The following is a 24,507-nucleotide window of genomic DNA, read 5'->3' on the forward strand; positions in this document are numbered from 1 at the left end:
CCGGCAGACTTGATCAGCTTAGACGTGATTCAGCAACAATTCTGCTCATTCACAACAAATATCTGTGTTTTTGGCTTTATTATGTTCATCTTACTTGACTGTCCTACTGCGTGATACAAATCTACTTAACAAAGACCCACTTATCCATTTTTAAATCGAAAGTGGCCCCATGCCTGAATCCTTTAATGATGTTAACATTTTTATTTGTCGAATGTTCAGAAATATCTATCAAATACATACATTTCCATCAGACAAAGTAGTTACACAGTTATTATTTTTACTGTATGTGGTGATCACATTTAAAAGGTCCAAAGACTTTGTGGGAATTGAGTTGATAAAGTTTGGAAAGTATTGATAGTACTGCCACTTGGATGAAAGAAGAAATGTTCACGTTCAAATTCATCGTCACATCATCAGTATAATAAGAGATGCTCAGACCTCTCCAGCTGATCTGGGAAGGATACTGAGGCATTCCCAAGCCAGCACTATCCCAGCACTATCCCAGTACTATCCCAGGGGTCTTCTCCCAATGGGAAATGCCCAAAACACCTCACCTAGGAGGCGCTCGTGAGGCATCCTGTTCATATGCCTAAACCATCTCAATTGGCTCCTTGCAGGCCAGCTGTCCATAAGGTAAGAGAGGGGATGTAGATCAACCAGTAAGTCAACAGTGTCGCCTCTCACTCTCACAGTTTGTCTACAGTCAGTAAAGTTTCTTCAACTTTTCCACCACTTTTGATTATTTTTGAAAACTCATTTCCTACAAAAATAAAAAATGTTTTCTTTTTTTCTCAGAAAGGTGATACGAACACCTGGTCTGCAGAGAGGCAGTTACTTAAAAACCAAAGAGGCTGACGACTTTTAGTTGGAACAAAACATTGACATCCCATCCTCCTCACAGTGAGTGATTCATAAAGGCGTACCTGAGGGTGACAATGATGGCGGAGGGCTGAGCGCAGGCAGTGATGAGCGTGACGATGAAGAGAAAGATGAGGAAGGGGATGAGCGTATTGCAGGTGCGGTCGCACTTCCCCGACACGGCGTAGCCGTTCTCGTTCAGGTAGGTCTTGACGATGACGAGCTGCAGCTGGTTGCTGCCCTGACTGCCGGTCGACGGCGTGATGACCTGCCGGCTCTGAACGCAGGCGCAGTCGGAGTAGTTTCGGATCTGGAGGGCAAATGAAGATACGTATGGAAGTTTAGACACATGGTTCACAATGTTATTCCTTTAGACATTAATGTAACTGCTAAAAACAAGTGAGAAAGCCATGAAGCAGATGTTGCTGCGGTTCTACAGTTTTGGATGAATTAAATGAGACCAACCAAACAAATCCTTTAAAATAAAAACAGAAAGTAACAGGAGTGTCCCTCAAACCACTGCTGCTCATATGGCAGTCTAACAGTGGGCGAGTAGACTGCACCCTCAAGATTTGCACTGGTGTATTTTTAATGTCTTTAGCACTGGGAAAATAAAGGCCTTTTATTACTCTTTCAAACCTATCCAAGTGCCTCCATCTAATAATGACGAGACGGCCTACAGAGGGCAGATCCAGCATCTGCTGACTCAAACAAAAACCTTGATCTTAACGTTATAGAAAGTCCAAAAAAGGTAGACAGAGCCCCATCTACAACAGGGTAAAGCTGAGAACATAACGAGCTTTCAGTTCCTTGGTCTCTATGCCTCTGGGGACCTGACATGGTCTCTATATACTTCCTGATAAGCAACAACAATGCCTCCACTGCCTGAGGAGATTGAAAAGGCTCCATCTGGACAGCTTCTACCACTGCACGGTAACATCTTGCACAACAGCTTGGTACGATCACTGCACCTGCAGCGGTTAGTGAAACCAACAGAGCGTCCTGTTGGCACCCGCTACGTGCCGTTAAAGACTGCTACCTGAAACGCTTTACCTTGCATGCGTGTAACATGAACTATGACCCCACTCCCCCTTTCAACATTGATCCCCCACCGAGTGTGAAACAGTACCAGTGTCTCACACTGTAAGGCTCAGGAACAGATTTTTTTGTTCCCGGACTGTAAATCTGTCTCTCCAATCATGTGCACCATAAGCACTGAACTCAGTCACACACTGTAACACACATAATCACTGGATCAGAACCTGCCACACTCTGACACTTTATCAGTAACAACAGATTACCTATAAATCACTAATCTGCTATTTTATTTTCTTTATATTAATCTACATGATTTTTTTTATTCATTTTATCCTCTTTTATATCATTTTATGTTTTTGCTTTTCTATTATGTTACTGTGTTGTGTCATTACTGTGTTGTGTTGTGCTGCACCTACATATTAATACTGCATATATCATTGTGTTGGCTTTGCTTGTATAATAACAACAAAATGAATTAAACAGAACTTTTTGGTAACATTTTGCTTCTTTTGCCAAAATAATTAAAATCTTCTGGTTTTTGGCCTTGAAATCACACATATACAACGCCAGGATAGTGTCCAGGTTACTACTACCCCGTAGTGTTTACAAGTTCAAACAAGTTAAACTGAGGATCCTTTTAAAATGAATATTGAGGGAAAAGCACATCTAAACTATCTAAACCTTCTTCCATCTCACTTCGAAATAATTTATAAAGTAACAGTTAAGTTCAAGAACACTGTCTAAATGCAATTATTAATTTGAAAAGAACAGAAAAATATAATTTCTACATCAGTTGATATACCAAATTAGAACCTGTTTCTAATTTAAAAAAGAAGCTGAATGGTTTAAAGAAGCTAACCCAGCAAACATCATGACTGTTTGAGAACATCACCAAACTCCATCACAGTTCAGAGGTTGTTCCCAGTAAAAATAACATACGTGACCTTTAGTTTGTGCTAGTTTGATTAAATTTGGACCAATGCTGTAGGTGGAGTAGCAATTCTGCTATGAGCTTATTGATCCTTTAATTTATTTCAGTTTTATTTATGTAGCGCTAAATCACAACAACACGCTTTATATTTTAAGGTAAATTGCTAAAATAATACAGAAAAAAAAATCCCAGTTAACATGAGCGAGCACTTGGTGACAGTGGGAAGGAAAAACTCCCTTTTAACAGGAAGTATTCTCCAGGAGGAACCAGGCTCAGGGGGGTGCGGCCATCTGCCGCGACCTGCCTGTGGATGAGAGGACGGAGCTGCATGAGCTGAAAATAGCAACAGTCAAGCTGAGAAAACAACGTGCCGTGGGCAGAAAATAGTGAAACAAAACATTTACAATACATCTTAGACTGAATTTAAGATGTTTTAGTGTCAACATTTAAAAAAATAAGACACAGGTATCGTGGCCTCTTACCCCAGTGCTGTCGTTGGCCACGCTGCCACAGCCAGCTAGGCAGGGGTTAAAATATGTGATGCCATCAGAGCCGCAGACCGGAGCGTACTCGTGGATTTTACAGCCGCAGTTCACATTACAGCCTCCGGTCAGGTTCCTCTGCGTCATAGTGAGTGTAGGTCTGAAGGGAGAAAACAGAACCTTTTTAATTAGACAGTTATTTTCCTTTAAAGCTATTCCACTTCTGAGTGTTCAACACTGAAAACAAATTAATCCCAGCACTTAGTGGCATTAAGTCAAATTCAGTCTGTTAACAGGCGACATCATTACACTAAACACTGTGTAAAAGCTCATTTCTTGCTCGCAATGATCCGCATAGTGACTGCTTGTCTAACACATTACTGATAAGCAGCATCAAAGTAAAGCTCAGGCTGATGGAAAAGTCATCACAGCTTTTCAATGAGCACTTTCGGTACATTTCTCCATTATTTTATTTAGTAATGATGACACTGCGTGAGGAAAAAGTTACAAATCTTCTTCAGAGAAATCTGACAGATAAAGAAATTCACTGAACACTCAGACGATTTGACGTGTTTGGGAAAAGCCAAAAAGAAAAACTAGAATTCTTAAGTTATGGGCAAAACAAGCTGTTTTCAGGTCACAGTGGCCTTGGTCCTAGACGTAGAAAAACGAATCATTTCTTCTTTCCTTCGTCTATTTAAAAGTTTGTGCCAAGCTGGCACGTCCTGATCTATTTTGTTCACAACAAGTTAAGCAGTAGGGTTGGATGGACGACCGCAGATGTCATCAAAACACAACAGACGAACAAGAGGAAAAAGCAGAGAGAGGACGAGGAAAAGGAGACAGAAGCGAGGGAATCGAAAAGAATTAAACATGAAGAGTGGAGGGCGAAAGGGACAGACAGACTCACAGAGGGAAATAAAAAAAGACCAGAGGGACAAACGAGAGAGAAAACAGAGAGGGCACGCAGCCAAAGATCCTCTCTTCCAAGCTGTCCTTGGACATTTTCCACGGTTGCCATGTAATCGCTCTCAGGGACGCTTTGTGCAAAAGAAAACGCCTCCGTTCACTGGCTCGTTATCTGTTATCCTGCACTCATCTGAACATTCGCTTCCTCCCTGACATGAGCCACAGATGGGGTGATGAAAACTACCACCTACTCGGTCAGACCGGGAAATGATTAAACAGGAGAAAGGCCACGCTGCAGTCGGCAAACGGATGTCTGCGGTTTCAGGGAAAGAGTCAGGATTCCAAGTTTACATCTGGAAGGAGAAGCAAAAGAACGACACCAGGGGAGGTGCTGAAAAAAACAACTAAGGGCTGTCAGGTTGATGAAACTGCAGACTTGAATGGAGCAGATCTGGCCAAAAACTTGTGCCGCCTCTAAAAACATGACTAAAAATGAACTTCAGAACTGTGTGGGATGATTGCAGGGGAAAAGATGTATTATTATGGCTTCATGTCAAAGATTTGAGTTTGTTCGGTTTACAGCAGCTATATCATTTTAAGAAAACTAGCCTGATATTTTATTCTGAAGGATAAAATCTCTTTTTTTCCTATTATGTTGTCAACAAATAAACCTGCTGCTAATTGTCTTCAGTAACCATCTAGCTGTTATAAAGGCTATATAGTTATAAAGCTGGAGGATATGCCCACCAAGGTTTCCTAGTAAATAAATAAATAAATAACAGCCAAGAAGTTATTCTGTTTCTCTGAATAAGAATAATGCTAAAAAATGCAGTACAGGAAATGAACAGATAATAACGCTGATAAACCAACACATTCCTGAGGTTCATGAGGTTTTTTTTCTACCTTTTTTAATGGAAGAGTTTTGACTTTTTGTATGTCAGATAAAACAAGCTCTTTGAAAATGTCACCTGGAAAACCGTGAAGCCAATTTTTTCTGACATTTTCTAAATTTTTAAGATCGAACAAACAGACCAGTTCGGAGCAGACGTCACCGATACGTCAGTCGGGTGACAGGAAACAATTAGAAGAAAAGAAATAGGGGAAAACTTTCTGCTTCGTGTGATTGTAGGTAACAAATGTATTTTTGTGTCACTGGAAGTCAGTATTGAAATAGTTGCAGATGCCCTTTACAGTGAAAAGCAGAGGTTTATGGTTACAGTCTGTTATAAGTGACAAACTGGGCTGAATGAAATCATTCAGAGAGCATTTCACAATCAGCCAGGCCTCCAGGTTCGGTTGATCATCTTTAAGACACATGAAGGCACCATTTCATTACAGTACCATGTCAGCAACATTAGCAAACAAGCAAACTAGACTATTTATAGCCTGCTTACAACACCAGCCACTGTCAGTGCAAGCAGCAGGGCCTATAATGATATTATAACCACGATGTACTTTTCAGTCTGGACACCGACTGAGTTAATGCTGCTTTCTATTTCAAGTGCAAAGTTGGAAGTATAACTGCTGAACTTTGTGTTCACTGTTCACACAGTATTTGCAGCTACGCAAAAAAGTCTTATACAGAGAACCGACTGGATTCTATCAGTGAAAGTGCTACAGCTGTATTATTAGACTGAGAAAAAATATAGACACTGTGCTGTACTCAGGCACTGCACTGATGGCTGAATGGCTCCATCTTCAGAGCACGTCACCGCCCGTTTTTCCAAATCCGACCTATAACCTGTGAGGTCCAAGGTAGGCAGCATAAGCCTTTGGATCACGTGACATCGCCATTGTTTTCTGGCAGAGGTCTTAAACATCTGTTAGTCTTAAAGACGTTTCTAGGATCCACTCTGGTCCAAGTGACAAATGCTAGTGCCACCGACTATGCATGCATCCTTCAGTTGGACGTTACGTGAACTGTAACAGGAATGATGACCCGTGCAGGGCGTCTGTGACTCTCTGTGTCTGTGACTAAGTTTCATGCCTGCCTTACAGGGGAACCATTCACAGATCCAGAAAATCCATCGCCCACCTCTTGTACAGATGTACTTTTTGTCTTTGCCTCTAGCAACAGGCAGTACATCAGTCCTTTACACAAATATCGGCCAACAAAACGCTGTAATAAATGTCCTGGACATGACTTCAAAGTGCAAGAATGCACGTTGCAAGAGCTTTGTCTGCTTGTAGGCTGGTGTTTGGATGTTTAGTTTTTCCGCCACACAGAAAAACTTTGTCACAAAATGTCTTGTGTTGTTATCAGTGTGTTTTCACAATGCGCTGTTTAGTCTGTTTAAATCAAACTCTGGGCTGTTTTTTCCTCTCGGTGCGGTTCACAGATGCAGGTGTGAACACAGTCATCACTCTGGTGCTGATGAAAACATCCACAGAGACCCTTTGGAGGAGGTCTCAGTCATGTCTTAACAAACTTCAGAGCAATTTGTTTATGATGTGAACGTGAGCCAAGACAACTTTGAGCTAAACACCTCCTGTACCTCAAAAAAGTTGATTCTGTTCATCTGGACGTAGCGTTCCCACAAAACGCTACGACCAGATGAACAGAATCAACTTTTGGAGATTCACTTACCTGGATAATTGAGCATCAAGACACTTCCTGTACCTGAGTAATATCTCCATTCTGTGACAGGGGTCACAAATGGTCAATATGGGCTAACAACTGGTAAACAAATATAAAGTCTCCATGTTGTCCACTAGGCCAGAACACAGCACCTTCTTCCTGTATTATTTGGCTGACTTCACTCTTTCAGCTGCTTTCATTACTCAGTTTCTTCAACCCTCCTCCTCAGTCAGTCTGATTTTCTTTTACTTCTGTCTGTTTATTCTTAGCTTCGTCTTTGTCTCCTCCATCCTTTGAGTGTTTCTCTACATCCTCCACAACCACATCACTGCAGGAACAGCACACACAGACCCAGTGTAAAGACTCAATTCAGACATGAATGAAGTGGCATTGACGCCGAAGTGACGTCAGTCTTTCTCGTCAGCTGGGATGCAGCACGACCCACCACCTCCCCGGATTTCACCCGCCCAGCTTCTCCTTACCCGGTGGTGTAGGGGATGTTGATCCCTCCGAGGTTGATGCTCTCGCAGCCCACGATGAACAGCGTGGAGAAGCAGAGCAGGGACACGCCGCTGCAGATCATGGCCAGCTTGGCCGACTCGCGAGCGCCCAGCTTCAGCTTCTTAATGATGTAGCCGCCCAGGACGATCCCCACGCCGGCACTGGGTACAATAATCACACCTGAAGAGACAAAGACAAGCAAACAGAAATAATCAAATGTGGAAAAAAGTCTTACCCGTACCTCTCAGGATCAGCAGATTACAATAACTTGCAGCCACAGAAACTTTTACCTTTATACTATGAAAAGTTTATAATGAGGCAAATGGAGGTGGGGCCTCACAGCTTCATCAATACAGGAGATAACAAAGCAACAAAGACTCTTTTCTATTATGGGATTTTTCAAAGCTTCAATACCAAAACGGCAGCAATTCAAGATCTGTGACAAAGAGGAACAGACAAATGAACTGGGACTGTCTGTTGACCTGCTTTCTGATAATTCACTGGAGGAGACACTGACTGATATTTCCTCAAATGTGTTTCATTCAAAGCTGTTTCAAGTTAGTCAAGCAAACTCATAAAAATATAAAATAACTAGAAAGTTATGTCACAGAAACATGAAACTGGCTTTAATGTTTATCATCTTTAATGTTCCTTTTGGAGCCCAAAATCTCTAGGAATATTTTTTTCTATATCAGTAATAAATGTAATGACTCTGGTATCATTGAAAGATAGAAGATAGAAAATGTAAAGTCAGCTGGTGAAGAAAGAGAATATTTTTAGAAGCTAAAGTCACAGATATGTTTCTCAGTAACAGCTGGAAATCACAGAGGAGCTAACTCACCACACCTGGTTTCAAAAAACCAAGATGGTGACGAATGAAATGCTTCACAGCAGTTTCACTATGACAGGACGTCAGCTGGTGGCATCGCTGCGGCTGCATCTATCTTTTACACCATCTACGGTCAGGACACTGGTATATTAAAGCAGCCATGCCCCTAAAACCAGCATCCAAATGCATTTATTTTAAAAAAAGATTCAGCATCCTATAAGTTGTTAGGAAGCTTGAGATTATCAATTTAAGCCAATTTCTTCTAAGAGGAAGTAAACAGTAAAATAAAATGGAGGAGATTTGTAGCCAGCCTCAAGTGGCCTTTAAAGAAACTGCAATATTTGTCTTTGAAATTTTACTTCATATTTGAGTCTTTGAGGACGCTGCGTGTTGCAGACTCATCAGCCATAAAAACTAGACGTGGTAATTCAGTTGTGCTGCTTTTCTGCCACCAAGTGGCCATAAATTCACCAGGGTAATGAAGTCAATATAAACTAATCCTGTAGCAATTAAACCTGCGGCTGCACATTGTGGTGAATTCACTTTTTCTTTTTACCGTGTGTGCGTTTCAGAGTATGACGCACTGCACTTTGTTTCTATAGTTACAGTGCGTTTGATGAGGCGGGTAAATTATCTGGACTAAGGGCCAGAGATGATTTTCTCTGTGAGCAAAGCATATGTTCAAGCCTCAGCTCGCTTTCAAGCTGGACTTTCACAGATCAAATCGGCGGCACACTGTGTAGCTGTGGCCACTGCAGCTATCGCTTTCTCTTCAATGAGATCCTAAAGAAAACGCAGCGATCACAACAACATCCGCCTCCGGGCAGCTTTGCATTGCCATGACAGCACACATTTATAGTGTGGGTAGCCTCGGAGGGAGTGAAGCCTCTAACCCAAGCAGAGATGCTCTCTTCACTCAGTAGGTGTTAGATAATGTGTCCTGTGCAGCTGTCTGTCCTCTCAGCTTGGAAGATGGAGTCTAACGGAGGAAGCTTCTGTCTCAGAGTAGCGGCTCCATGCTTTTTTTTAACTCTATATCACGAACCCAACAACACACAAAAAACACTGCTGTTGCAAGTTGTAATTAGTTGGTATGTGTAATATATCACGTGTGCATTCCTGTTAAATGGGAATTATAACAGGAAAAAGTCCATAAAGCTATGTAGTTCCCGAGGGTAAAAGCCCAGCCGTTAGCCTCAGGGAGTCCCCAGATCTGTTCAGTCCTAAGTGACTGTCATTAAAAGCTCACCACACTGTCTGGTTCTCTGTAAGCAATGCTTCCTCCTTAATGAAACCTGCCCTACGTTCAAGATTGTTCTAGAAATGTTAAACACAATGCCAGCATGACTAAAGACACGTGGATTACAGACTGACTGGCCATTTAAATCCAAAACCAAGCATCAAAATCTCGGAAGCCGATATGTGCAAGTGCCACAAAACTGCAGTTCCTCTAAAGGCCACTTGAGGCAGGCTCCTAAAGAAAGTACCCTGTGTTCAAATGTCCAACGCAGTGTCTGATAACAAAATCAGTTTGGGGCTCTAAGAACAGTGTCAAGTGATCAGTGGGTGAATTTTCTGTTTCTTTCTTGATACTCGCAGGTTTAAAGCTAAAAGAAGTGCAGCTACACAACATCAACGTGCTTTCACTAAAGCTTTAAAGTACAGAAGACACTAAACTGCAAAAACAGAGTGTGATTTTTTTCCACAGTTGAGGACAAAACACTAAACTGTGGATTTAACTCTAAAGACGTGGGCACAAAATTATATCCTACACTTTATCTTACTTATTCTGCTGAATGAGGGAAGGGAAAGCGCCGTAACTCCAGGCTGGTGGGGGCTCCTGCTTTGCTCTACCCACTCAGGCCCCTTAAAGTGAACAGCTGTGGATACCAAATTGGGGTCCTGGGACCTTCACAAACTTTTGAGCAGGTTCCCAAGAAATAATTTTATTTCACTCACCGGAGGATGGCATATTCTGAAAATATATATGAGTGGCAGTTCTAATCACAGGCTTCACAGCCCACTCCGCCTACAGCTGAGACAGTTATGCAACTCAAACACTAAAACATTTCTGATAACAAGATGTAATTTCCTGGAGAAAAATCATACTAATGTGGCTAAAAGGAATGAAAGGAATAAACAACATTAATGCAGAACCAGTGTGAAAAACACTAGTTTGTTGGGTGTTTATAAACTCCGCTTTCAGTAATCGAGTTTTTTGTGTGGAAAGTTCAGATGACTCATGGTTACCTACAAGTGTGACTAATGATGTGCTGTTCTTTGACGACAGCAATCAAAATCAATTTTTTAAAAGGGCAAAGTTTTGTTTTGGTTTTTGCTCGTTTTCTTTTTATTAAAATGATAAATTCAAAGCAAAGAATAATCCGTACAGAGAGTGAGAATCATTTAGAGGGACTGAGTGGGGTCATTTTTGACTCCACTGTGTGTACGGTTCTGATATTTTTCACTATAAAAATAATTTCTATCATAAATTTGTCCCTTACAATCTGAAGATCTGGAGACGGGACACGACTGGCTGAGGAGGCGGCCAGTTAGGGCATCTCTGCTTAGACTGCCGCCCTTGTGACTCATGTAAGCAGCAAAAAAAGAATCAATGGACGAATGTTTTCTGAAACACTTTACGTTTCTCATTATTAGCATTATTACTAACTAGCATAGCTCAAGATCACGGTTTGATTACAGAAGGAGACACAAATGGCTTGGGGGCTGCATCAGGAGGGTCTGCCAGCTTAAATGTGTGGAGTTATCCCTGTGAGTAAGGGAGCAGCTGTAAGTAGCCTTATATTTTCTCCAGTAACAAAATAACTTCCTAAATCTGGGATGAAATGGAATCATAAATGACCTCACTCTGACTTTTCAGTTCCTAAAATAGTCCAAGTCAGTTTCATGAGGGCCCACAGTGGTGAATAAGGGTCACATTAATGGCCACACATACACAGCACATATATTTAATGTCAAATGTATGTCCCAATCAGCTCTCAGTTTACAGGTTCCAGCCTCCATATGTTTGACACCCCTGCTCTAATTGAAGCACTCCTTCTTACAAACTTGTATACCATGCAAGCTATTTCATATGTGCAGAGTTCATCAAACCTGATAAACAACAGCATTACGCAGACTTCCACATGTGGTCCAACTGCAAACAGCTCGTCTACCAAATAACCAAAGCCACTAAAAAAGGTCGTCAGCCCCGAGTGTCATGTTCATTTCAGCTGCTTTATTTATCAGCCACAACAACGGGATGGCTTTAAACAGGACTGTACACTTCTATATGGATCGCCTGATACAAGGCAGCATTCGCCTCAGGTTGGAGTTTCAAATTAAAGGGACAGTTCACACCAAAAACAAACCCATGAGTTAACACATTGAAATGCTATTTATCCATCTAGATTGTTGTTGTTCAGATCAAATACAGAAAATCAGCACAACAAGCATTCAAACGCTCTGTGTTTAAGCGAAAGTATTAGCCTGTATGCCCGTTTAAGTGTGCATGTGCATCGGCGTGTGACTGTGAGTGTATGTAGGACATTAATGTGCTTGTATCTTTGTGTGTTTCTTAATGTTTTGTGTGTGATGCACTCAGTGCTCCAGCTCAGCGTCCCAGGTGCCCCCTTCATTTGAAGAACAGCAGTTGCTTTATTATTAATGTGCTGGCTTGCAGTGCTAGGGTAACAGCCTCTCTGGCTCTGCTCTCCGATAAAACCAGCGCTGCAGTTGCACAAATTAAAGCCCTGGATGTCGTATGAATATTCTGGTCTGTCTGCATGCTGTCTGCAGGAAAATCACAGGAGGCTTCATTTAATATGAGAAATAAATTCTAAGTTTAAAAAACAGATTTATTGAGCCCAGTTTTCAGTCTTTGCAGGATTTCAGAGGTGGGATGGTGAGGCGAAATGCTCTTTAAAATGTGTACATTTAACTCACCAGTGTAGATGCTAGCATTGGAGGCAGGGATCCCAAACTGAGACTCGATGAATTTAGGGATGAAAGTGATGAAAGCAGTTACGATGGCGCTCTCTGCCGTGTAGGACAGGCTGACAAACAAGAAAGTCACATTGCTGAGGATCCTCACTGCGGCTTTAGGCAGGTCTGGAAGAGGGTGAAGAAAAAAAACATGAACACAAAGTAAAGCTTTTGTTTTTTTTCTGTCAGCGTCACAACAGTGAAAATAAACCCTTCTGATTTTTACAAATCCGTTTGTGATTCAGTCTGAACTACAGATGGCTGAGACAGACTGACGAGTTCACTTTAGTTCAACTGTCCTCATAATCTGCACGCTGTCAAAATTTGTACACATTTGCACACACGTTGTTCACTGCACACAGGTTTAGAGTAGCTTTTCTACTCTCAGGAGTACAGAAAATATGACAAGAAACAAACAGAGCTGTACTATCACAAAATAAATAAAACCACTCAACTGGGAAAAAAGTGGCTGTAAATAAATGTGAAATATTTCACACGGGGGTAAGAGAACCATTTAGCCCTTCAAGGGCTGCCTGTAAAAATCCTCACAATCATGAACAACAGCTAAAATTGAAGCCTTCAATACTACTTCCTTGATTTGGCACTTCAAATCAAAACTTTAACCACCCCCTTGGCTAAATGTTCCTAAATCAGTGCTGTGAAGAGGGGCAATGAAACCAACTCCATTTGGACTTCTTTTTCCAAACTTTGCAGCACTCAGAAGAAAATAAAAGCTTGCAGTAACACGTAACACGTTCTCTTGACTTTGCTGTCAAAGCTTTTCAGGAGGAGCTGCCTGAGCAACACCGAAGTCTGCTTAAATCATCAAAGATGCTACCGCGATGTAGCAAAAAGTATATTTTTATTTAGTTGCAATCCTGAAGAGATTAAAGCTCCAGCAACAAATGTAGTATGTGGTCATTTCATTGTTTCGGCTTGTGGCTTTCAGCGGGGTCAACACGAAACAAAAACAGGACTTTTGTGGACAACGATCAGCTCTAAACCATCTGTTGTTGCCTCACTTGTTGCTGTGCGTGCTGAGATATATAACTGATGGTTTTATATCTTTCTACTCTGTACCCATCCTATTTTAAAATCCTATTGTAGAAGTTATTCTCTATACTAAAAGTGTCTCACAGGGGACATCTTAGCGTTACAGCTACTTTGTTTCAAAGCAGGCCTAAAAATGCTAACAGGTGTTTTTGTTTCTCTCTACTTCACAACTGTTTCATAATAAAACTGACAAATTCTTGGGTTTAGTCACGTTTCCTAAATGCAAAAAAAACCCCAATGTTACTTTAATGAAAATAAAACGTTTGTGGATTGCAGAGCAGAAACATGTGGTATACGATATGAATTACTGACATGCTCACAGGGTTATTTATACTCAATAAGCTGTATCACCTTCATTATAATGCTGAAATATGTTTTGTGGCCCCAAACTGATTTTTAGTTAATAGTAGAAACTTAATAGTAGAAATCTTCCTGCTTTATTCTCTTCTCTGGTAGCTGCAGTTACACGATAAGCCTCTACTCTGTTATTCAATTAGAGGAGGCTGACTTGGGTTCTGCATTCATTAGACTTGAAAGACCGTCTGAACTCGTCTTTTAAGGTCAATAAATTGAACTAAAGAGTTATATTTAAACAGCCCACACCCTCATAGTTCTAGGAAACACTCCTCTAATAGTTGACATCATCGATTTTCCAGTACCTTTGATGTCCTTGCCAAAGCCCATGGACGAAGTGACCGTCTGGGTCTTGTTGTTGTTGCTCTTCTCCTTGAGGACGTCGTCGTCACTGGACAGGTCGTCCAGACTCAGCTTTTTCCTCCTCTTCTTCTTCTTGTGTCGGGGCGGCAGTTTCTTGGGGAAGGTGAACATGGGGAAGATGACCAGCAGCATGGCTATGGCGCACAGCAGGAACCCGCTCCACCTACACAGCCCAGAGATTATTGAAGTAAAATATTAAAAACACATGTTTTTATTAAATTCTGAGTCAGTTTTTACTCCTTTTGCTACCAAAGACTCAACCTCAGACTTGGTATCATCCCATGTGCCTCATTAATATGCACATAAACTGGTACACCATCATCTTCCTGCTAACATCACCTATAATTCATGTAGAAAGCTCGTGGCTGTTAGCTTGTGAGTCACTGATTATGCTGTCAGTCAGAGGAAGGCATCAGTGAGAGCTCTAAATAGATGACTAACCACATCTCACACACAACAACAGATTTTCAGATGATATGTGCGAAAACGTGACCTAAGGACCAAACACGTCTTGGTTTGGATTCAAACCCGGAGTTTGTTTTCAGATGCGACCGTGTTGGGAGAGGTTTCCTTTTCTTCTCACACATTTAACACAGAGACGAACAGGGACAAAGTGTATTCTACCCCTCCAGACTTTAACAGAGTCCTATTATTTGGTGTTGAGTGAAGTACACTCTGTCTGTTATTACTGCCCCAGTCTATCATACAGAGCCGCCCAAGTGTGTCCGTCCTGCGACTCATTTAATCACAGATGCGCTCACAGCTACGTTGGTCTCGTTGCATCTCTGCACCCACAGTACGGGGAAGCCGAGAGAACAAGATATTCCCGCAGTACAGCGTGTACCAGGAAGAATGCGACACTGTTAGAGTCACATACAGCAAATAAATGATCGACTCTGTAATTGGTGGACATAAGTATTAAATTGTAGCATTTCTGTTTCTTTTTTCCTTAGTTGCATTTTTTCCAAGATCTTTTTAGAAGTGTAACAAGTGAAAGGGTGATAGCAGGTTAATAAGATACATTCATCCAATTGTTGTAGTTTTTATACATAAAAAAGAAAATCATGGTGTTCTGCACAGCAGGAGGCCAGTTTAAGCCAGCTGTAATTCACTAGTAAAAGACCTGAGTTGCTGCTAAGCAGCTAGCCCCAGCTAGTTTAGTTTTGCAATGACCTTTGTCAGATGTACTCCAAGGATCTGCACTATAGCTGCCAGCAGTAGTGCCAGCAGAAGTGAACTCTAACCAGAATGCAGCGGGTGGTTCATGAGCTCTTACATCAAGTTCAGAGGCTGCAGAGCAGGAATGCAGTTGAGAGACCCACTGGAGAAGCAGCTGATTATAATGCACCATTATTATTTTTTTCATTAGAGTGCAAATAAAAAAATCTGCAGAACAGAAAACTATAAACAGAATGAATCATTCATTAATGAAAGCGTGTGAGCCTCTTTTCCTGACACACATTTACACATAACTCCACCATCACCACCTCAAATAGAACCAAAACTTGTAAATACTGGATCTTTCAAAGTTTTGAGACTTGGAGAGTTAAATCTCTTTAGACTCGTTTCTGATACATGTACATTTATAATCTGTATTTACTCTCCGGTTTCCATTTTTAGTCGGCGCAGCATTCACCAGCCACGTTAATTTGGCTATATTTGGAGAAAAGGAGGAAAGTATTGGTCAAAATGGAACCTCAAAACAATTTAACTTTTTATTAAATTTTTGAAAAATGCATCTAGATCCATAATCCTGCTCGTCTCCGAGGCAGAGCCATTGATTATCACCAAAGGGTTAACTTAGAATCCACCCCAGGTACCAACTAAAGTGTGTTTCTAGCACTTTCACCAAGAAAGATACTACAGAACTGTACTGTGTTAATGAACTGAAACTTAGGTAATACAGTTTATTTACCACTAACACTCTGAGAAACTGGGGATAAAAATATACTCTTCAGTGCCCCGTTTGTGAGCTTCAGCACTAAACCCAGTGAATCACACTGAAGACACAAATGGTTAACTTACTGTGTTGGTAATAGTAGTGATACTGACAGAGTGTATTTGCTTTAATGGAAATTTATATAAAAACCCACCAACTTCAACACACACACATATTTTACATTTCGATGGGCTCATGGCAGACTCTTCTCACCAGTTTCCAATGAAGCGGGGATCACTCTGGTCGATGTTGACAACAGTCTTGGGGTCCACGTAAAAGCCGATGAGGACTCCACCCAGCAGGTAGCCAGCTGCTGGGCCCAGCGCTCCCATCACGTACATGATGGCTGCAAAGAGCAGAGAGAAGCAGAGAGCTCGAACTTTAAATGTGTGCAAGTTTTGGCCGAACATCAAAACTACTTTTAGAGTTGAACAACATCCAGCAGACACAAAGCAGCCTCGTCATCTCACTGGAGTCAGTTCAGATAAATCAACTCCAACATTCATGCATCTTTTCTGCTTTGTTTTGGTCTCAATCTCTTTTGAAGGCCATCAAAAGCTCCCATCTTCGACTGTGTGCTGTCTGGTGCTTTGGAAGTTTTTTAATGTGACCAAAACTGAGCTAAAACATGAACTGTGCACGTGTTTGAGAAAATCTGGTTAGATATTTTGTAGTTCTTCTCTCTCACATGTAACACAAAGCAGGAAGAAGTCATTTAACACAAATTTGCACTATTTTTGTATGTATTAAGTGAGAAAACTGAAGGAGGCAGCACACGGCACGACATTAGCTACAACCAGGATCCCAAGACTGATGGGATGGTGGCAGGTTAGGAAACGGCTAAAATCGATTCTTTGTCAGACACTTCCCTTTTCCAGCAGTGCCACTAGACTAGTTTTACTGCAGCACATGTCCCAGAGTTCATCTGCTGCCCCTCAATAAATCCTCAACTTTTTTCAAGTACCTATAATTGACAGAGGAATGATTTAATACTGTGAGTACTATGAATGGATTTCATTTTGTAATGAATGCTGAAAAAGCAACCATCCATCCATAGACTGTATAAAAAGGTGGACATACCACTACATACACTTTTTTTAATCTATAAAGAAGGGCCTAAAAATACCATTTAAATGTTTTTTTGTGAAGTTGTCAATTATGTGTGACTAGAACACTGGTTCATCCCTTGTGATAGGAGCCATTTTTATGCTGCAATGACTCATAGGTTAAGGGGCTTAACAAACAAAAAACATTTCACTGAAAATGGACAGGTACGAGGGCTGAACTGAAAAAGAGTGAGCTTTGCATTAGTGGCCACTGCTCTGCCATCATGGCTGAAAGTAAAAACCCGAGGTTGAACTTAAAGCTAATAAATGCTGAACAATAGTGAGGTAGATTATCACAGCAGACTGCATTTTGTTTAGCTTCTGTGTCAAAGTTACACCATTACACTGAACTCAATGACATTTGTCAAACTGCAGGCCTTATGCAACACTAGAACTAATCTAGCCATTTACAAAAGGTCGTGTGTGTGTCATGTGTGCAGATCATATGACTGTGCAATCAGGGGGCCGCTGAGGCTGCGAATAAGATTTCTCCAATTAGAGGGAATTAAAATCTTTAATTCCTTGGCTGGAGTTGAAAGCACTTAAGAACTCAAAGCTGGGCCAGGCACTGGAGGAACCTGAAAGTTATCTGAACCAAAACTGTCCTGGGAGTCCTGGGAAATACTGGGAGCACTGGGTTTCCGTCAGTGATGGCTTAAACTGTTAACTTCACTTTAGTTGTTGTTTTTTTATTCTATTTTTTTTATTGTTTACTGTTGTTAAGCGAACACGACATATATTTTCTGACATCTGTCTTTTACATTTTTGCTAGTAATCAGCAGCAAATGATACCAACTTTGACCAACAAGTATGAGCGCTTAAAGTTTACTTGCTTATACTTTGTTATCTGTCCTTTTTTTGTGGATACTGGTTTCGTAGAATAATTGAGATGTTTTTGGAACATGTCTGGAAAGCCAAGTGAAAAGGCACTGTTCCATGTTTAACTTCAAATCACTAATTTAGTCCTGTGATGATTATTTCAGTTATATTAGTGCTTGTGAACGCGTAACATGGTTTCCACTGTGTTTGTGGCCTAGAAGTGACTCAGTCAATCTAAATACAAACAGTACGCTGCACAGGAATGACACTAAAACTGAGATGTTTGTCTCTTAGCACAGTTGTAAATGTTGTGTTCCTGTTCTTTTAACCTTCTTTTAAAGAATCAAAGATGTCCATAATGACACTTTTTGATTTTTTTTATTAAGCTGCCAAACTAACACTTAACAGGATGCACTTAACTTTCACTTATGTAGCATGCTTTTACTTCAATGTACTATATGAAGGTTTAAAAGCCTTATTATAAATAGTGCAAATCAAACAACTTGCCACTCTTACAGTGATGTTACGTTTTTGATCATATGCTGAAGTGTGTAGTTGTCGATACTTGTTAATTAATAAAGAAATAATTTGATCTTCCTGAATACAGAACACTTCTGCAGTAGCTCTTCACAGGACTGACCAAGTTTAACTTGAAATCATGAATTTTGTAGCGTCGTTGTGGTTGATTCTTGCAAATATGTGTTGTTTTTTCCCCAGTGTTTGCATGGGAAACTACAGCCCACTGTTACTGAGACCCTTACAGTAATTGCTGAGTAAGGATAGGCTCCAGCACCCCTAATGGCACTAAGATGGATAAGCAATTAAGAGGATGGCTCGATAGATGACCGGTGTGCATAACTTTTTCAGTGTTTTTTCCCCTCTCACGCTGCACTGCTGCTCTCTGTCACTGAAGCATTGCTGCTCAGTCACACAACAAACAGGGCACAGAGAGAGCTGTTCCTCAGCTGAGTTACAAAGCAGTAGGTCACTACCCAGAGATTTAGTTCTTCTTTTTTGCTAGATCTTTTTGGGAAAAACAAAACTCAATTCAATGGGTTGGAAAAACAGTTAAAAAGTAGTTAAATATCTTGATAAACCGCCAAGACTAGCTAAAGTGTAATGACTATAGCTGTGCCACATCTTATCGTATGTGATAAACCTGTGAATATTTGTATGTGACATGTGTTATATTGTGATATCATTGCTATAGTAACACCATGTGTTTGCGTTTCATGGCCTCGGCATGTCTGACAGCAAGAGCCAAGAGAGAAGAGCAAATGGGTGGAAATGACTGATGTGTTACATGGAAGAAAAGCAGGACTTATACAGCACAAGAAAATATAAGTAAACTTTTAATATGACCATATTGCTCGGTTCTTGATGAGTTACAAAGTTATGTTACTTTGCTTATTATAAAAGAAACATGTTAAGCTGTTATTTTATACGTCTCCTTAAAATTTCCAGGGAAAACACCACCTGTACTTCCATTTGACTCGTGCTGTGTTACAATGCTGCTGCTGGCACCCTGTTTCAGTAAACTCGCAATTCAATTTCGGTAGTGTGTCATCACTGACAGCAGCTCGTTGAAAAATGCCCCTCATTACTGAAACTTGTTCAGTATTTTTTTCTATATCGTCATAAATATTAGTATCGCAAATTTTCTTGAATTATAATGACAACATTTGGATATGGTATTAATTATTATTTTTAAAAACACTTTATTCAACAGAAACATTTTCAATAATAAAAACTGACTGCTGATAATCCAGATTTATGTGTAATTTTTTAAAGTCTCATTCCCACAGCCAATAATTCACGTGATGTATCTGATCTTCTCAGAGGCTTTCAGCTCACCTGTTATAAATACAGCAGTATGCTGCTCATCTATACTATGTTGATTTTCTGACAAGGTTAACAGTTACTTCAAATAAAAATAACAGTATAATAATTCCCTCAGCTAAAACTGATCAATATGTACCTGCCTGATTTCTCAAAAACCCCCAAACACTCAGCAAAATGAAAAGATTCAGCACACATTCCTCATTTAGGGAGCGTTTCCCAATCAAATCAACACATTCCAGAAATGCCGGCAGCAACGTGAGCACTGCAGTTACTCATTTGCAGAGCATCTTGACAGACAGAGTCTGTCTCTCCACGCCATCCTTCCACTCGATTATTACATCATCTGACTAAGAGAGCCAGACTCTGGGATGATGAAACAGAGTGATGGGATTGAGGGCTCAGGCCTTACGAGGGGAGCCGTGGATAATCCCTTACAAAGCAAAAGAAGAGGGAAAACCCTCGGCTGGCAGGTTGCCGTGTTACACAACGTGATGCAGTAACGTGACTGTCTTCAGAGGGATAAGAGACGAGCACGCCGCCGGTCATAGGTCAGGCAAACGGGCCCAGCTGAGATATGAGGAGCCAGAAAGAAAGTGAGAAAAATAACAAAAAACTGAAAAGAAGATGATGAATCATACAAAGAAAGACAGACTGTGACAGCGGAGATGTGAGACCTTCATTAAAATTTTATGATAAAGTAGTCAGGGACCAGAAGGATGATGGCTTTTCTTCGCTGCTCTTTATTTCCAACGTAGACTGGAAGTCAAATCTTAATACATAACCATTAAGCAACAAAAACTTTCCTAAAAGCCTCTCAATCATGTGTTCTAGTGATATTAAGAATTTTGCTAGATTAACCACTTTTATAAACAAAAGAAACGCTTTGAAGAGAAGATTAAGATGCCTCTGAAAGATGCCCATAGGAAAATTCATTCTCTCCATTTAAGCCATCTGAAATATTAGGAGCAGTATGCAGCCAATACAGCCAACTCCAGCTATAAACCAGTGCAATGAAAGGAGAATTAATGTTTCAGTGATGGAAGAAACCAGAGCACCTAGAGGAGTGCGCAGAAGAGCCCTGCCCTGGTATGAACCCAGGACACTGCACCTCACGGAGGTGGAGCATAAGTGAAAGGAATTATGTCTGTGCTTGTTTGTCCGTCAGCAGTGTTACAATTTTTTTAAAATAAGGTGGAGCACAGGAAAAAAGCCATTAAAAATATGGAGCTGGAAATTAGCATTATAGGTCCACCTTAAATTTTGGTGTGGATCTGGATTGCGGTCTTTAAAATTGCAAGATAAGTCTAGAAGCTTAGCGAAGGTCTCTGTGAGTCCTTCCAGTTAATTAAGCAACAGTAATGTGCTTTATTTGTTAAAAGTGGTTTATAAGCAGGTTGCAAATGCTCAAAGGAGCCAGTGTGCACTTTTTTCAGTGGTTAAAGAAATAGGTCAAAAACAAAAAATCCAACAGATGAATGTGCAAGCCACACAAACCATGCTTTCTGTCACATTTACTTCAACTATGTACCCTGCACACATATGGTTTGTCATAAAGAGGCTTTCATGAAGAGAAAAAGAAAAAGAAAGATGAAATAAAACCAGACAGGAGACAGGATGCAAAGAGAGAGGAAGCAGAAGGAGAGCAGAGTGCACACCAACCTGCTGCTGTCGAGGCAGCAGTGTTTGTGCTGATGGAGGGAAACCATCTTTGGCCTCAGCGTTCCAACGATCAATGTTAAGGTAGAATAAACCCTGGGAATGAAAATCATCCTAAATCTAAAGTCTGCATAACACCTTTATGATCTATAACCTCAGACCGGTTAACACTGTGCAGTCCCATTAACACCACCCTGTTATAAATATATGTTATGTTTTTGCAGTGGGGCTGATGGACTTGTTTAATGGTTGTGTCTTTGTTTTATCATTCAGATACTTCGGGGTTTCATCTCTGCATAGATCCTTCTGTATGCATGCCTTTTCTTTTATGTTGTTGCATAAATTGCATCAACCTGCAGTTAAAAATCTCAGATATTTACACAAGTGCTGATGTTAATTAAATAACTGTACATTACCCCTTTTAAATAAAATAAACATAAAACACTATGCATAAGTCATCCTAAGAAATACCCACAAACGCCAGTGACATAGCAGCTTATCCGCCTCCTGATCCGTCATAGTTCACAGGTCAATGCCGGTAAAGCAAGACATGTGAGCTTGAGCAGAGTTTGGGTTAAGACCCAAGAAGTGATCATTGTGTGCAAGTTTTATTAAAATCTGACCAAGTAGTAGTGATGAAAATGCTCATAAAATAACAAATATAACCTTAACCCTGACCACAACTTGTAGACCCACGAGGTGATTGTTATTTTGCTTTCCAAAGCTACAGGAGCGTGGATTATTGTGAAATATGGACTGACAAACGGACACTTCGCCTCACTTGGTCACAGTATAAATTCACTGAATCTTTGGCCAGATGAGTTACAAACACTAATATGTCAAACATGCATGCCTCATTTTACATGTCCAAATGCCAGGTGACAATTTGGGCAGTCTCAGTATAACTCATGGACCTCAGCTGAGGCTGAAACTTCTCTCCACACCATGCTTGAATTGAGTGACTGGATCCAAAAGGCTATTTGGATGAAGTGGTTTGTAAAGTAGACGACTCGCAGTTTTTTCTTAATTCCACAATTCAATTCAATTTTATTTAAACAGCGAAAAGTCACAACAGCAGTTGCCTCAAGGTGCTTTATATTGTAAGGTTGACCCGACAATAACGCAACAGAGAAATCCCCATATGACCTCTGGCGCTTTGGCGACAGTGGGAAGGAAAAACTCCCTTTTGACAGGAAGTAACCTCCAGCAGAACAGGCTGCGGGAGCCGTCTGCTTCAACAGCTTGGGGTGAGGGGAGGAAGACAGAACAAACAGACAGATGTCGGTCCAACCCCGGCTACGAAAAAAGCTGGACTGGGTATCCATGACAACAGACTGATTTGTAATGCCATGTGCAAATAAATTATATGAAAATTTTTGGTAGCACTTTAAAATAATGTCACACTATTAAGCATTAGCAAGGTATTAGCAAGTGCTTAATTAATAATTTATATAGCATTATTTCTCCTTAGTAGGTCATTTATACATAAATTATAATGACAGTGATTATGATTATGAATTCAACTAGCAGTGATAAGCTGTACATCATGTATCAGTAACAGATGGATAAACATATGTGTATATTTACAAATGACGAGGAGTAATGTGTATAAATGTTGAATTGAGCACTTGCTAATGCCTTACTAATACTTAATAGTGGATGAATTTGTTATAATTTACTTTAAAAGTCACACAATCAATGTTTAAGTCAATCCTGATGTTTCCTTACACATCAAACAATGCCTCTCAGCTTATTCATTTAACCCTGGCTTCGGATCGGTACCTTGCACCAGCAGATACCCAAAGCCAACATAAATCTATCCTATCAAAAAGAGTTGCATGGGTGCATTCCTAGAAAATGAGGCAGAAAGTTCAGTTTTGTCCAATATCACAATAAACAATCCTTCAAAAGTCCCAGTATCCACATCTGGATAAGATCCAGATTCTGGGTTTGTCTAAGCCCCACCTCTGGCAAAAATTTTCCACAAACCTCTGCAACTTTTAGAGTAACACTGCTAATGAACAGGCAGACCAACCAAACCAGTCTCTCTCACACACACAGAGGCCTCGTCCTCCTCATCAGCTCCAGCTGTACACCATGTAGTCTGAGATGTCTCTGAGACATAAATATAATACCCTGATCCTTGACAGTGTGCCGGACTTACATAGAGAGCCTCAATATGCTGCTTGTTACACAACAGGTAGAAGCAGCCAAGCAGTCTGATCTGGTTGGATCTGGTTTGAGACACAATCTGAACTGCACTGTGAGTCATGTTTCAGTGGCGCCAGCATCAGCTGTTGCAGTGAGCAGGTAGCTAATTATCCATCTTTCCTTCCCTCTTTCAAGCACATCCTTCACCTGGCTAGCATCATGTCACTCACTCGTGTGTTGATAACTGCAGATTACTCTGTAACAATACCCTAATGTGCTGTAATACTGCTGCAGCCAAAGAGTTGCATCAACATCACGCATAATGAGCACAGAGAGCGCTCTCAGGTGTTACAGCATCAAGTACAGAGTCTGCATATGTAGTTCGGCTCCCTGCTACACTGATTACACTAGTCTGGACCTGCTGGGGCAGCAACACACACTCACAGCAGGGTCATGAAAGAGATTTATGGCAGCTGTACATTAGAGAAAAAGCTCAGAGCTTGCAAAATGCTCATAATAAATGTAATTTTGCAATTAATGTTTAAAAACACATCATGAGATTCAGAACGACACGGAGCTCAGTCAGCAGGCACAAGCTTGTGAGCCTTCAGTCTACTCAGATAAATCAGAGGCATAAATCGGGACTGGAGTTGCCAAGTTTCATTTGATGTTTGCCTGTTGATGGTATGATTTAATCATGGTGTACAACAGTGCAGCTGCACACGACAGGATTAGTAAAAGCTGGGTGAGGAGGCAAGCGGCGTAGCGGTACGCTAGACAGGCTGGCGGACGGACAGCGCTGAGGCCAGGACGAGGAGGAGGAGGGAGCGCGATGAAATGTTATGGTATGATAGCGTTGTCATAGTAACCTGCTGACACAGCAAGGTCTGGTTACAACTTCCCGGCGGGACGTAAGCGCTAACGTCAGACTCCCTGCCTCCATGAAATCTGTGAGGAGGCTTCCTGCGTGTTTCACCTCAGCACGTGTTCTGATCCTCATGTTCGTCAGCGTTTCACTCACTGACCTGGCCATCACACTGCACTGCAGCTCAACAATCACAAGTACTAAAACCACAGATATCTTTAATATCACAGTCCAAATATCGCGCCGCTT

General features: G+C 41.0%; 1 protein-coding gene across 2 annotated transcripts in view; it reads right to left on the minus strand.

The window, feature by feature from the left end:
* Positions 1-872: 872 nt before the first annotated feature.
* LOC102207385 (solute carrier organic anion transporter family member 5A1-like) overlaps positions 873-24,507 on the minus strand; it is a 37,339-nt gene continuing 13,704 nt past the window's right edge. For both annotated transcript variants that reach the window (XM_005752416.1, XM_013915756.1), the window contains 6 exons: positions 16,033-16,165; positions 13,823-14,043; positions 12,072-12,236; positions 7,279-7,477; positions 3,310-3,469; positions 873-1,168 (listed from right to left, as the gene is read on the minus strand). In XM_005752416.1, the coding sequence (XP_005752473.1) occupies positions 896-1,168; positions 3,310-3,469; positions 7,279-7,477; positions 12,072-12,236; positions 13,823-14,043; positions 16,033-16,165 (1,151 nt within the window). In that variant the 3' untranslated portion in view covers positions 873-895. The remainder of the gene's footprint in view (positions 1,169-3,309; positions 3,470-7,278; positions 7,478-12,071; positions 12,237-13,822; positions 14,044-16,032; positions 16,166-24,507) is intronic.

The sequence above is a fragment of the Pundamilia nyererei genome, unplaced genomic scaffold (assembly GCF_000239375.1).
Source record: "Pundamilia nyererei isolate P.nyererei 1_Seehausen unplaced genomic scaffold, PunNye1.0 scaffold00358, whole genome shotgun sequence".
NCBI classification, from domain to species: domain Eukaryota; kingdom Metazoa; phylum Chordata; class Actinopteri; order Cichliformes; family Cichlidae; genus Pundamilia; species Pundamilia nyererei.